This window comes from Nothobranchius furzeri, chromosome 15 (assembly GCF_043380555.1).
Source record: "Nothobranchius furzeri strain GRZ-AD chromosome 15, NfurGRZ-RIMD1, whole genome shotgun sequence".
NCBI lineage: Eukaryota > Metazoa > Chordata > Actinopteri > Cyprinodontiformes > Nothobranchiidae > Nothobranchius > Nothobranchius furzeri.
The window spans coordinates 57,187,355-57,202,977 of record NC_091755.1 but is presented as its reverse complement, the minus strand read 5'-3'; the positions used below and the strand labels follow the sequence as shown (position 1 = coordinate 57,202,977).

The 15,623-nt window shown below is 39.0% G+C and overlaps 1 protein-coding gene across 1 annotated transcript; it reads left to right on the top strand.

Moving 5' to 3' along the window:
• Window positions 1-12,401: 12,401 nt before the first annotated feature.
• Window positions 12,402-13,778, top strand: LOC129164780 (probable G-protein coupled receptor 139). Its single transcript, XM_054746047.2, has 2 exons — window positions 12,402-12,590; window positions 12,727-13,778. The coding sequence occupies exons 1-2, from the start codon at window positions 12,512-12,514 to the stop codon at window positions 13,623-13,625; spliced, it is 978 nt and encodes a 325-aa protein (XP_054602022.2). The 5' UTR covers window positions 12,402-12,511; the 3' UTR covers window positions 13,626-13,778.
• The last annotated feature ends 1,845 nt before the right edge of the window (window positions 13,779-15,623 follow it).

Genomic DNA, 15,623 nt, shown 5'->3' with positions numbered 1-15,623 from the left:
CCCAGAACAAAAGTGATGCTTCAGTGTTCTTCACTAATTTAAACACAGATAACTTCAGACTAATATTATGGGATAACTGAACAACATTCTGTGATTGTGTTTGAAGCATTTGATCCCTTTAAAGAAAACCATGAAAATTCAGATGTTTAGTGTGTATGTGTTTTATTTAATAAAATAACTTTGCCGAACCAACAGAATAAACTAACACAGAGACTGACAGATTTAAAAAACCTTTATTTTCTGTTTTTTTAGTTTTTTTCTTGTCGGGGTCATGCACATTTTAAAATTCAAGTGATGCTTATTTAAAACTTGTGAATTTGGTTGTGTTGAATGAAGGAAGGTGCTGTCTCAAGGCATGCAAAGGATGTTTGGACCAGATTTTGCAGTGCCCCTGATCGCTTGGCTCCAGGGCCTCTTTCAAGGTAGCTGACCCTAGAGTTTTCCTGTAGCAAAGCAGGAAAAGATAATGGATCTCAGGTCCTTGTATTAAACAGCGGCATCAGCTTCAAACCACATGACATTGTCCAGCTGTGCGGTGCATACTCATTTTGTATGTATTTTTACTCACATCTGTCAGTGCTGCCTTAAAATGTCCAACACCAGGAAAGCAAACAGCGCGGCTTTCGTGTTCATGTCTTGCACTGTGGCCATTGTGGGCACTGGCTCAGCTCGGGGTGTAGTGGGCCCACACGCATTTGGAGTGAACTATCTGAAATGTGCAGCTCTGGTGGATTTTTAATGTTTTGTTGCCTTTTCTCCACCGTAAATATATTTGGGCTGCAGTGTTTTCTGTTTGTGTGTGTCTAATTTTAGCAGTTCTCCTAAGCTGTTTAACTCCATTTCTTATGTTTATTTGATGACAATATGACGCCAGGAAGAATAGCAACTGTTATAACAGTGGCTAATAGAGATCTTAATAAAAACAAACAAACTCCACACTTTACTTGTCTAGTGGGTTGTGTGCACAGGACCACATTCAACACATTTGCACATGTAGAGCCTGTGAACTGTAAAAACAATGATTTTGATTCAAATCAGATGTCAAATCAACATTCAGAAATCATTGTCTAGAATATGCATGTGCATAGTTTAATGCAACCTGTTGAAAATAAATGTCTATGCTTTAGTGTATATGTGACTGTAGCAGGGTTCTGGTGAAGTAAAAACTGTGCATTGTTGCACAAATGTTGAAAGACGGCAACATAATCCCCACCCTGCAGACCAACGCAAGCTTCTTTTTTTCAGCGGGGAAAGCAAGTTAAAATTTCGTTTTACGATTGAGTCAAGAGAAGCGAAAGAGAGAGAATGAGGAGCCTGGGTCATCGGTTTCACTCTGCCCTCTGTCAACTTCTTCAACATGGAGATGCTTACAAATCCTCCCTCACTTGGACACAGGAATAAGATGGAAAAAAAATAGAAAGTTACTCTCCTCCTTCTCCTTACAGATAATCTGTTTCAATTAATAAAATACCATCACTGCAATTTGAGGAACTATAGTTGAAACTTTTGTGGATTGGAGCTTATGGTCATGATTTCTTTAACCAAACTTTTTTCCTGTTAATTGCAGGTCAAATATTGCGATTATGATGAGAAATCATGATTTTTTAAACAGGCTTATACCCTACAGTCCTACAACTATGGAAAGCAGAGTATAAGCCATCTAAAATATGCTGTTTTAACGCTAATTATTTACCAAACAATTTGGGTGGTTTATTGTGAAGAGTTGAAATACAGTGATCCCTCGCTACTTCGCGGTTCGTTTATCGCGGATTCACAACTTCGCAAATTTTTTCTCTGGAGCCTTATTCAAGGGAAATTTGCCGATTCGCAGTATTTTTCTATGCGAAATATCAAGAAATTCCTGTTTTTTTCCATCAATTTCATCATAAAATGCACTTTTTGTAATAAAGCTATAAAAAAAACCAAGTAAAAATACAGTACTATGTAAAGGGAGGGTTTTAAAAGTCTGAATACTGAATACGTACCTGTTAAATAAATACTGTAAATATGGTGTCCCTACTTCGCGGATCTTCACCTATCGCGGCCAGGTCTGGAAGGCATCTACTGCGATAAACGAGGGATCACTGTATATTTATTTTATTGTTTAAAATCATATATGCTATTACATTTCCGTATGTTTGTGTCCTGTTTATTCGCGCTGGTTCACTTTTGTTTATTTTCTAACGATTTACAAACAACGAGCCCCCATTTGTAGGCGAAGCGCTGGAATGTGTTTTGTGCAGCGCGTGCAGAGTAGGGAGGAATGCCTAAACCACGCCCCTCTCCTCCATATGCTCCAATCAGAGCGAAGAGACAGTTTCAAGGCGCCCGCAGGGCCCCATCCGCGCAAAAACAAAACTGTGAATAACTGTAAAACCCTCATATTACAGCCAACTACGGCTTACAGTCGGTTTTCTTTAGTTTAAGTGAAAGAGTGTTACCGTTTACCGGAGGTTCTGCTGGCTCGTTATGGTCTTCCGGGCAATGTTGTTTATCTGTAGTAAGGGGGGCCTTCTTATTAAGAAGGAAGCTGCCTCCACCTCTTGAGGAGGTTGAGGTCCTTCTGAGTTTATTACCATCTGCTAAACTATTTTTTAAGACTCTGTTGTTGGCTCTGTTACCCCCTCTGCTGTGGACTGTTGGGGTGCAAGCAACTCTGACTGAGCCAGAAAGAGACTGAACAAGCTAGTTAACAAAGATAGCTCAGGCCTTGCGCTGCTAACAAGATTCAGTGGAGGAGACGTGTGAAAATAGGATACTGGTGAAGATGACCTCCATCTTGGAAATCTCCTCCCACCTATTGCATTCCACTGTAGAGATCATGGACAGCTGCTTCAGAGGCAGACTGAGACATCACAGATGTAAAACAGAGCACCACCATAGGTCATTCATCCCCTCTGCAGTAAAAGTGTATAACTCCTCATTTTAACTGGTACTGGCATTATCCTGGTACACAATAACATCAATGCGATATTTAGAATGTGTTTAATACTTGTGCAATACCAGATTTACATTAGTGTGTCTGTGTCCCTCATGATCCATAGTACAGTGGCTGCATGGTGGTGCAGTGGTTAGCACTGTTGCCTCACAACACGAAGGTTGCAGGTTCAAAACTCGGCTGCGGCCTTTCTGCGTGGAGTTGCGTGTTCTCCCCATGCATGCGTGGGTTTCCTCCGGGTACTCCGGTTTCCCCCACAGATCACAACATGCCCTATAGGTAAAAAAAAAAAAATTGTAAGTCGCTTTTGGTAAAAGCGTCTGCTAAGCACATAAACATAAACATACTTCTTCCTTTTCTCGAAGCGTATGTGTTGCTGTATTTAATGAATATCCCCAGTGATGGCTTAACAAATTCTATTCTATTCTATTCTATTCTATTCTATTCTATTCTATTCTATTCTATTCTATTCTAAATACATAACATTAGAAATGGTTTCTATAAGCTGACGTGGTTTAGGTGAATCTGTGACTATAGTACAAAGGGTGAAGAAGCACATGGCTTTAGTATTGTAGCGGATGTTGGATAATTATAAATAATTTAGAACACAAGTTCCATGAAATATATTTTTACTCTGTTAGCACTTAAAATTTTTTATTTTTATTTTTCCTGTTAGCACTTTTAAGAATTTTGGTTCTTTCTTCTACTAATTCTCTTTAATTGAAAAACAATAAAAATAAAATAAAAACAATTACAATGTCATTATGTTACTTACATAATTATGGTATGTCTATTTGCATTAAATGGCTGTCTCATCTTTTTATTTCCATCTTTAAACTCAAAACCCCAAACGACTTCTGCACATTTTGTGAGAAATGCACTGTGAAATCAGGACCCACAAGTTGAGTGCAGAGTGTAAAATTCACTTAGTACTTGTGACTGACATTAGGATGTGTTGGCAAGGAAGAATAATGAACATTTAAATGCAGAAATAAACATGCATGATAACCTTTACCACCATTTGTCAACTAAAGTTAAGGTTTTTACCAGAATGCCAGCAGTAATTGCTTTAGGAGTGTGCCCGTCTGGTGTGTCTCTGTCTTTAAATGAGCCCCTTTTATCCATCAAAACAAGTCCACCCTCAAAGATTGAGCTGCCTCTGTGACATGAACTTTTTTCCCCTCTCTCCAATCAAATTGGTTAAGCAGTTTAGTAGAAAAATGTCAAACGGTGTAATCCTTTTTAGCAGAGCAATCCTCTCAGAATGATGACATGCTGCTTGTGTGAGGAGGAGTCAGCTGCCTGAGGCTGAAAACGCTGCTGGCAGTGTGAGATAGGTGAACAGGAAGGGATTCATACCGGCAGCTACAAAATATTCACTATGAAGGGGTCTTTTTTCAAGAATATAAACCACATCCATTTTTTCTTAGAGCTGAGACATTTGTTCTCATGGTGCGGGGCCTCGTTCCGATGCCCACACAGTAAAAAGATGCAAATGTTTATGTTTATGTTCTTAGCAGACGCTTTTACCCAAAGCGACTTACAAATTTATTTATTTTTTTACCTATAGGGCTTGTTGTGATCTGTGGGGGAAACCGGAGTACCCGGAGGAAACCCACGCATGCATGGGGAGAACACGCAACTCCACGCAGAAAGGCCGCAGCCGAGTTTCGAACCTGCGACCTTCGTGCTGCGAGGCAACAGTGCTAACCACTGCGCCACCATGCAGCCTTTATGACGACTTTAACCCTTTGATGCATGGATTATGAAATCTTCAACCATGATTTTTTAAACAATTTTTTTAAATTCATCTTTAGGTGTGAATGAAACAAATTTCAACAAACATTTTTTGTAACATTTTGTTAATTTACAAATAATTTATTACATGTCCACCTCAGTGGAAAGCGTGCATTCTGAACATTAAATATGATGGCTTGACTCACTGAAGTCCAAATGGAGGGGCTCAAATGCAACAAAGTCTTCAACAGCTGTGCTTAATAGCAAAATAAATAAATAACCATTTTGAGTGCCTGTCCACTGTAGTGACCATTATGCATCAAAGGGTTAATCGTTTTTGGCAGTGAATGAGTTAATGCCTCCCAATATAGATCATTACATTATTTAGAAATATTTTCAGATGTTTACAGTTTTTTGTTGTAATTCATAATAATTATATGATCAACTCTAATAATTTCTGACTCTGTTGGTTTATTTTTCTGAGCAGATTTACTGTCTAAACCTCCTTTCAACCCTCTTATTTCAACAGAGTATTGTAGCAATAAAAATGTGAATTATGTAAATATCACTGATGCAGTGCATTTGTTTCCATGCTGAATTTATGGATCAATCAAAAACAATAGAGGATCACATACATCCTTCACAGAGGAGAGAGAAAAACATTGTGATGATGAAGGCTTCTAAATGTAATTTCCTGTTAAAGAGTTTCAAATCGCATGAATTGTATCAAGTCAAAAATCCTTTTCAAATCATTAATGAATTGTCAGCAGGGATGAATTGTATCAACAGAGGGTTTCACCGTATTGTTAATGTATTGTATCGTATAGCTGGCAGCGTGTCGAGATATGAATCAAATCTGCATCAGTGGTGGAGATTCACACCCCGGTGCACACAGGGTTTAAGTTTACTTTACACAGGGATGAATAAAAAATTCCAGCTGTCTTGACCGCTGGTGAGTTTATCGATCTTCGTTCAGCTGCAACTGGAAAGAATAATAGTTGAAAAAATAACAATGTAAACTTTTAACTTCAATACAGAACTGATTTTGGTGTGAAGATTTTAAAACACTGCACAAACCACCAGAAAACAATACAAAAGGTGTTGGCAGCACTCACCATTAGTTCAGTATTGCTGCTGAGCAGAAGCCCATCAGGGTGCTACCGATACCTGGTTTTCATTTATAAATTAATCAGACTGCCCTAGCAATACTGTAATCCAATAATACTTTCAGGTGATTCATATTTTTTGTCAACCAGTAAACTAAAACTCTATAAAGTGTAAAAAAGTAATTGTACTTTTAATAAATATTTACACCCTTAAGTTGCAGAAATCACGCAATAATATGCCTGCTTATGTACATAACATTTCAAAACTAAAATGACTTGATGGATTTCAATGTTTTCACAATAATTTCTTTCAATATTTTATAATTGTAGGAGGTGTTTTTGCTGCAGGCCTTCAAGAAGGGATTCGGTTACTGCACAGCCTTCCTGCTGTGCAGGCTAACACCCAACAGATGGCGACACAGACTGTTCTGCCCCTTCCTAAATGTCTCCTTTTATTTACACTCTGCTTTATTTAATTACTGACAGTACTTACATTTTCATTGCAACGAGTCCTCTGTGTTTGCATTTTGAACTCCATTCATCAATTATTTTTGTGATTTCCCCTCAGTCTTCTTGCACATCTGCTTCCTTGCGGCTCTGCTCCCAACTTTTTTATTGTTTTGCAATAACGACAACCCTCTGGAATTTAAATTTGGACATTTATCTGGTGGTGTCAGTGGTGGTGCTGCTGGTGGGGGAGCACTTTGTAATCTGAGTAAGTGTGAGAAACCGAGAAAGAAGCCTTCTCATCTCTGTTTCCTGCTGTGCCTTGACAAGTCCCAAAGATATGGTATGTGCTTTATGCCAGGAGGGTATAATTTTATTAGAGAGCAGAGACAATAGAGATGTTATGAGGCAGAATGATTCATGCTTCTTTTCTGAAGTGTTCATGGGCCACATTAGAAGCACATTACGCTGCGGATCATCAAAGTGCGTTTCTTTTTCTTGCATGCATTTCTCTAAATCTCTAATCAATACCAAAATTAGAATATTTAAAAAAATGTATTTAGTCCTTTGTTTGTATACAACAAATACAAGTTTTTAAAATAGTTCTGGGTTGCAATCGAAGCAAAATGAAGCAACAGAAAGACAAATATGTGGTAATCTGAGTTTTAACCCATTTAAAGATTACTGATATTAACATACATCAAAAGGCTGCATGGAGTAAGAATGATTTTATAAACACTATTTTAAACAACAGTCAATGTTTTCAAACATTTTGGTTAATCTTAAATAAGTTATTGTGAAACTCCCTCGTAGCATGCATAACCAGGAGGATCTATGGTTATGGCTCTAACTATCAGGTCCACCAAGCTTTATAATGGAGGTGTTTATAGAATCAACTTTATGTGAAATTAAAACAACAAATACTCACCTACAAACTGTCAGAAGACAAGAGGCAATAATCTCATGTTATTCCTAATAAATTAGCTTTTAATTTACATTAAAATAACATATTTACCCTTAAATTAAGCTGAGTAAAAGTGAAACCACCTAAGAGATTTTCCACAAAACAAGTTCCAGGGTCGATTGCTCCTTGAGCCCACCTCTGGCTCGATCAGGATTTTGTGCAGCAGATGTGAAACCATAAACAGCAGATTGGCAGTTTTTGAGTGGAGGCTTCATTGACCTAATGCTTAAAGAAGAAAAATTATTTGGTTTGGACCTGATCACCTACAGGACATCACCTCTATAAACATCTAACAAAAGACAGTAAATATTTAAATGTAGATCTCAGAAAAAAACAACAAAATAATCCTACCCTGTGACTGGATTACAAAATTGTGTAACTTGTGGACCACACATTGCAATCCGTCATTTATTTATGAGTAGCGCTGCTGGCAAAGCCTCAGTAAACTCATTTATCTTTTAATAAGTTGCTGCTTAGAACAGCAGTGGACCCCTGCTGTTCTCTCCCTCTGCAGTTTGTTTCAATAGCAACAAGCATGTGTTTAAAAATAAACTTATCTCTCTGTATAAAAATCATCTTAAGATCAATTGTTAGAGAAGTATTACCAGTGTTTTTATTATTTTTTTTTATTTGAGAGTCAAAATTCCTACAGCGTGAATGTGGCTTTCATTTAGTCCTTTTGGGACCAGTCCAGTGATCATAGGTCAAAAACGGTTATAGTGGAAACACCTCTGAGTTAATGCACACTCACTGTGAACACTAATATCCCAGTTACTCCACATGACGACCACTTTTGTTTGAAGTGATAGGAAGCTCACTGAAGGCAGATGACTCCATAATGCCTCAAGGTTTCTTTGGACCCTATATCTTTCTTATGTTGACTAAAGGAACAGTTTATTAAGACATGACAAGTAAAGAAATTATGTTTAGTTAAAATTTCCAGTAAAATGGCTAAATTCATTACAGGTCACTGAAAGTAAGCAGTGGCATTTCTTTCAGTTGTAAGTTAACCGAAAAGAAGTGATTTGCTTGTTGCTCACTTTTCCAGACCTTTGATCTGATCTAGAAATCAGATGTGATCTTTTGGGTGACCTATGATGCAGTTAGGGTGAAATTTGATAAAACGCCACACAGGCATGATTGACACAGAAGCATTACAACAAAAAAGAAAGCTTTTATTTGCAATCCTCTGGTAGGAAAACCGAATAACCTTTTTGCCCAGTCAGATTAAAGTCATGGAACTTTTAACCCATTTTATCAAGATCCTTCTGTGAAGACCTACTCTGTTGGCTCCTTTTATTAAAGTAATGCCAACCAGTTTTTAAACTTTAAGCTAGAGCTTTAACATTGAGCTCAGTGACTGTTTGGCCAGAAACTTGACCAGTTCATATCTGACACCACTCTGCAGCCTTCTACTGGCCAGAAACTGCACTTAACAGTTTTGTGGAGCGAGTAGGTGTCCTAGGGAGCGCTCTTACCTGCATTATAGCTGTTAGCTGTTTTCTGTGAAGTTAGCTTTTTCAGTTTTCTAATCGTCAATAAAAAGCACAAGAAGAAAAGAAAAAGTTTGCTTTTCTGTTGGCATCATGGCAGAACCTGGATGTAAAAGCAAGATAGTAATGCCTTTGGAGGTGCAAAGAGTCAAAACCAGAGTAAATATCGACGTGGCCTACACTAGTTTGAGGAAGCTAAAGGAGGCTATGAAATCATGGGCTGATGGTGACCTGGCTTTGTCGCTACGCACTTGTAAGTAATTATTACGTCCCTCAGCTCATTTAGGAGTGATATGGTGGAGGGAGTAATAAAAATAGAGTGCGTGGTTAATAATAACAAAGTAAAGTGTCGCTGAACAAAGGATTTTATAACAAAATAATGGACTAAAAGATATTTACAGTAAAACGAAAGATTAAATATATACAGACGAAAACAAAAGAAGCTATATAGAGCTCCGGGAGTTGACGTCACTTCTCCCGGCATACAACAGTTCAAATCGAAACGGCGCCATATTGGCAGGAGGAAGCCGGCAGCTGGACTATTTGTTATTGTCAGAAAACTCAATCAGACAGGAAATGTGGTAGATTCCTGTTGTGCCCCAGGATGCAGAACAGACACGGACGACATAAGGAATGAGCCATCAACAGGATTCCCCAAGATCTGGAGCGCCGCAAACGTTGGATCATTGTAATAAAACGCGCTAGTGACCGGGCTAAAATCAAGCTGTGGGATCCAGAGAGTAAAGGTTTTCGCTTATGCAGCGACCGCTTCATATCAGGTACTTAAACCAACGTTTCTTCAACTGTGTATGGTATTTATTTTAAATGCTTTTATTACAATTCCTAGTGGGCTTCCTAAACTTATTTTGGCGTGGCTTTTTCTGTCTTATTACTCATAGCAACAAGTAAACAACACGTAAAACGTTGCCTCGTGATTTCTGCGTGCTGCCGTTTACGTGTTTTATGATCGCAGCAATTAACCGGCTAAGCTGTATTTAATTTTTAAGCAGTGGTTGATCAATTGTCAGACCACACATAAAAATCACTTTGGATTGCTATTATCTGTCTCACCGAGACAGATCTCAGACAGATCCTGAGATGCTCCTGCCTGACATATTTATTTTATTCACGGAAAAAAATCAAACTAGTGATTTCTCTTGGCGTTCAGTTTATACATTCAAACAGCACAGCACTCTATTTAAACTACTTACGTGTAAATCTGTTTTTTGTCCATCCATCCATTTTCATCCGCGTATCTGGAGTCGGGTTGCGGGGGCAGTAGCGTCGAGAGGCCCAGACTTCCCTCTCCCCAGCCACCTGAGCCAGCTCCTCCGGGTAAATCCCAAGGGGTTCCCCGGCCAGGTCCGGTAAGAAGTCCGCTCCGACAGCTTCTGGTGTTTTTAAAAAGTATCCCAGGGGCACGGTAAGGGTCGGAGATGTTTAGTCTATTTAACTTCTGACTATATAAAATGATTTCTTCGGTTTTAAAGTGTGAAGTAAACTCAGACGAAGTAAAATCCAAGCCGATCCCGTTCACGTTCATGTTTACGATCCGTGTTTGTTTCGCTTCTTTTACCTGCCAATATGGCGTCTACTAACTGAGAGTCACGTGGGGTCCGGAGCTCTATACAAACGAAACCGGTTTAACAGAAAGCGCCAGCCCATAAGGGGCTGGGAATATTAATCGAAATACTCTAATATCCTTAACAAAAACGGGAGCAGGCCTGATAAGCAGGGTCGCTCAGAGCAATACCAAGTCCAACGTCCAAAATACAATCCAAGGTCGAGTTTACCACAAAGCTAACAATCATCGAGCGCAGGAGGAGAAGAGAGCCGAGCGAACACTTCCGTGCCCACTCTTGCCTGGACTTTCTCCCCGTTTCGGGCAGGGTGACAGGCTTTTATCAGCTGGTGAGTGATTGGGAATCACCCACAACTGGTCATCTGGTGGAAGGGACTGGCGAGGCAGGAGCCACTGAGGCCATCTAGTGGCCCAAAAGGGGACCGTACGTAACAGTAATAATATTGTGTAACGTCACCAAATGGCCTGATTTTCAGATTCCACGTGTCATATGCACAGCCAGAGCAAATAGCCCTGGCCACGGCACGTTCTGCTGTATTTTCCCTTGGCAGGAGTCTTGTGTCTGTCTTGTGTCAGATGACTTCATCAGCTGCACGCAGCTTCACAGATAGAAGATGAACAGTAGCATTCTTTTCCCCAAGGTTCTTCACAAGAGAACTTTGTTAGATAAACTTTTATTCTCCAGAAGACAAGAAGATTTCATAATCACAAAGTAATCATTGAATCAACTTTTGGTTATGTAAAATTATAAGCCATGAAATGTTCATGAATCTGTTTAAGCTGTTTAAGTATGTTTACTGGATTAGAGTCACCACACACCAGACAGAGTAAGGTTAAGATAAGAAATGCATGACACATGGTTAACCTTGTTCCACATTTAGGGTCAGACTCAGAGACTGGGTTCTGAGATGCTTGGCAAACATTCACGAAGAGATAACGCCAGTCCATGTAAGCAGCCAGCTCTGCTTTCTCGTCAGTGGGAGAGCAAGCGGAGACTGGCCTTCTCTTAGCTCTCTCTAACTCAAAGGATTTTTACACGTCGTCAGAACCTTAAAAGCTTTCCGAAGCTGAGAACAAGATATTTTTTCCTGCAGAACCAAGCTGACTCAAAACTCCAGAGTTATTTTAAGACGCTGGTTTTCATCTATCGTTGTGACCCGGAGGCATCTGAGGACTGATTTGGTCGCACCGAGGTTTCTCTGCGAACCAGGTGCAGTGGGGTCGTCGGCTCCTGGACATCTCAGATCCAATTGGGGTCTCCAGTTGGGTGAGGTAGACACAGCAAGATAGCGTCTGAATGTGGTTCTGATAAATAACTTTGTAGTTTACTTGCAAACCAAATTTTCTCCATCCAGGATTCAGCTTCCTCATGATCCTGACTCTAAAACTATATTCACACACAGTCTGCAGGCACCCATCTTTTAGTTCCATCCACTCACAGAATAATAAGTTTAAACAATCCGTCAAGTCTTAATTGTTTGTAAATAAATTCTTATTTTTGCTTGCAAACACTGACTGAATCATAAACAAAGTGTTTACAGTCCCTGAATGAACAAAGAATCTTAGAATCTTCTGCTTAATCATCTTAAAGACCAAGCAAGGTGAGATTCTATATTTATATAGAGTATTGCAGCTGTTGGTCACAAGTAATGATAATAAAAATAAATTGCTCTTAAAGCAATTTATTAATCCAAATTACCCTCTACTAAATGCATTACCATTGTTTGTCCAACAGTGTGGATCTTTTTGACTTTTGGCTTATTCAGTAAGACTTGGCTCATCTTAGCATTAGCTCATTGGTAGCGCTAGCTACGGTAGTTGTAATTCCACTTTCAACCAGTAGGGCGAAGGAGCAGGAAACTGCTCTGAGTTACTTTAAATACAACACTCAGATGTGTTTTTCACCTAAGAGCTGTGGAAACTCAATGAAGTGTTGAGTAGATTCAGAAAAACGTCAAGTAAAAATTCTACCAATTAGGTTCCAGTTTGTCCTACTAAGATTTTTCAACGTTTTAAAAGTCAGACCTTGCAGTCTGTAACCGGAGTCCTATATAGAAACATAAAACAACAGAACATTTTTTTCTTCTTCTCTTCTCATAACAATGTAATACTACACACATCAAAGAGCCAGAATAACATGCAGCTGTTGACACATTGCTATGAGCTACACAAGGAGACGAGGTGGGAGTGACCATATGGCGATGAGCGTGTTGATATTGAGCGTGGCACCTTCTGTGATCTGAGATGGATTCTCACAATAAACACTGGATGGTGACTCTGCAAGAAGTCTTCTATCCTATCCTAGCAGCTGTGGGTATCCCATGTAAGTATATATAAAAGAGCTGGAGTTGTACACATTTTATTTTTTCATTTATTTGTTTGGCATTGAGGCGTAGGATTGTTGGTGATCTTATTAGTTTTTTTAGATTGTTTTTTGCTGACCAAAATCTGTTCTTCAGCCAACACCATCACCTCTTTGATCATCTGGAGGAGGAAATGCATGATCTCCGTGTCCAGTTCCTTCTACCTGATGGCGATCTCTGTGGCTGACAACCTTACCCTGATCTCCATTGTGGTTCTTGAACTTTCATTGAAGTACCATCAGCAAGAGCCATTTTGGAGTCATGAGCCCTGGTGCAACCTTAGAGAGGTTTTTAACTATGGAGCCTACAATGCCTCGACGTGGCTGGTGGTTCTCTTCACAGTGGAACGTTACATCAGCATACAAACGTGGAAAATTAGGAGAACAATCTGCTCTCCCAGATGTGTTGTTTGGACAATAGTCATTGTTTTTATCTTTAGCCATCTTTCTGCCATTCCTTTCTATAGGTCCAACGCTTCAGTCCAAGAGAACAACCATACCCTGTGCATATATAAACCAGAGGCCCCGACTCAGTTCATTCACACACTGGTTTGGTTTCAAACGCTGCAAGCATACGTTCTCCCCTTTGTTGTCATTCTCACTCTTAATGGGCTGACCCTGCGCCTCATTTCTCTCACCAACAGGGTTCAGATCTCTGCCGATCCTTCTAATACTCACAAAATCAGACCCCTCCTTCGCCCCAGGACAAGAAAATCTGTGCTTCTTTTGGTGACTGTGTCCATGACTTTTGTGATTCTGTCCATCACTCGAGCCATAACTCAGATCATCCTCCGCACCACCAAGATGTACACTTTGGATCGTAATGACTACAACAGTGAGATAAACATAGTGGCTGACATTGGCACCATGCTGTGCCTCAGCAATGCTGCCATTAACATGTACCTGTATGTGTGCACCCAGTCCAGGTTTCGTCAGGAATTCTTAGCTTGTCTTAAACAGGTGACGTTTTACTGCAAAAACACCTGCAGAGAGTAACATCAATCCCTGAGCCTTTAGCAAAAATAACCTCAGAAATATGGGAGTTTTAATGCACTTTTCAGGGGGTTTGTTTTGAAGACACAAAGCCTTCATCTGGACAAACACTCCATAAAACACAGATTAATTTCCTTTATTATATTTTCATTTAATTCTGCACCCTCATTAAGGAAGACAGATGGCTTTTCCTCTTAAACATCCTGACACGAGACATTAATGTTTGATTTTAGACACTAAAATTCTCCTTTAATTTCCTGCTATTTGTCTTTGGCCTAAGTGCAAATACAAAAGGAGGTCTGACTTGGTAAATGTTTTGCATTTTCCAAACCTAAGTTTGAAATAATGTCCAAAATCCCAAAAGAAATCAATTAAAACCTGTTGTCAGAGTCTAATAATTCTTAAAATTAATCTCATTCGAATGTTTAATGTACTTGTTTAATATTAACAATTAAAAATGAATCTAACACACCACAACAATGCAATGCTTTTAGGCCTCGCTTTGATTTGGATGCCTTTTGTTGATCGCATCTTCATAAATTATAAATACATGTTTTCAATATATACATTTCAAGACATAAAGTAGCAGTAAAATACTTTAGAGAAAAACTGCCATCTCCTGCAGTACAGCTTTAGATCATAATTGCCTTGAAAGTAAAACATCTGTTGCTGTGATTAAAATGCAAGTGTTATCCGTTGCTAGGTCTTCTCGTCTCAACAGGGAGGACAAACGACCTTCCTCAGACCACGCTGGTCTGCCTTATCAGTGATCATCCCATGAGAAATAGCATGTTGACTGAGTGCACCTGGTTTTGTAAGCAGCTTTTCACCTGATTCTCTACGTAGCAGTTTAGGAATGTGATGTGATGTGTGCATTGTTAATAAAAACCCTCAGAGAACGAATGTTCGCCGAGAGATCCTGTGAAAGCTTTGGTCAGTATCACCCTTGCTCCTTCACATTGTTTCTCCACTTTGCAAAGTACAACTGAATAATAATATTGCTCTAATCCTCTGTGCATTTGACTTCTTTTAATGTGACCTGGTTTTATTAAAAAATAACCCAACAACTTTAATGATCTATTTTGAATGTCTAAATTGGCTGTTTCAGTCATACAACTCTATTAGTCTCAGTGCTTAACTCAACTCTATTTTTTGTTCAACTTTAACATTTTTTTCCTGCAATAGAACAAACAAATTGAGAATATTGTTTTCACAGGGAGCCAACTTATTGCTCAGCTATAACTGTTTTACTGAAGAACAGCAAGAATTGTGTTTTAGAACGTTAGAATTGTCTGACAATGATCCATTTACATCTATAATGAAGATGTAAATGGATCATTGTCAGACAATATTCATTTCAACTTCACTGAATTAGGCACAGATTATTCAAACATTTCATTTAACATCTGGTTCATTCAACCATATGAGTATAAATGATTAATTCACTTATGAGTTGTAAAAGTTCACTTTTCATTCAGAATGTGGAGTCCAGCAGTCTGAGATAAGTTTGACAATCTTGTCTTCATGGACTGTCAAGAAGCACTGCAGAATCTTCTGGGTGTAAGAAGATTGAGTAGAAAATCCACCAAGATAGTGGAATTATGTCGGTCTGTAGGTGATGTATGTCAATATATAGGTGAAAATCGACCCTTTATGGACGTTACAGTTACAAGTCACAAATTCATATTGGTTTACAGCTGCACGTCTCGGTTGATGATTCAGAGTTCTGAACTACTAACAGGCTAGAAGATAACTTTGTTATTTAAACTCTGAGTAGACTGAATCTCTAATTGTTGCCCCTGCAGAGACATCAAAATAAGAGTGGTGTGAGCTCTTCTGTTTACTCCAGTCAGGAGCCTCGCTGCAGAGATCTGGACCAATTAAAGGCGTTCAGGGGACTTTTTGTTAAAACATTCAAATATATCTTTGGTGTGTTCTTACTGTGTTTAGTTACAAATTCCATTTTTGGTTCTTTTTAAAACACAGGAAAGTTTTTTTTTT

Excerpts from the sequence above, each read along its gene's own strand:
- LOC129164780 (XM_054746047.2), top strand. The coding sequence starts at position 12,512 with ATGGATTCTCACAATAAACACTGGATGGTGACTCTGCAAGAAGTCTTC. Across the intron at positions 12,591-12,726 it reads AGCAGCTGTGGGTATCCCAT|CCAACACCATCACCTCTTTG; the intron begins GTAAGTATATAT and ends TCTGTTCTTCAG.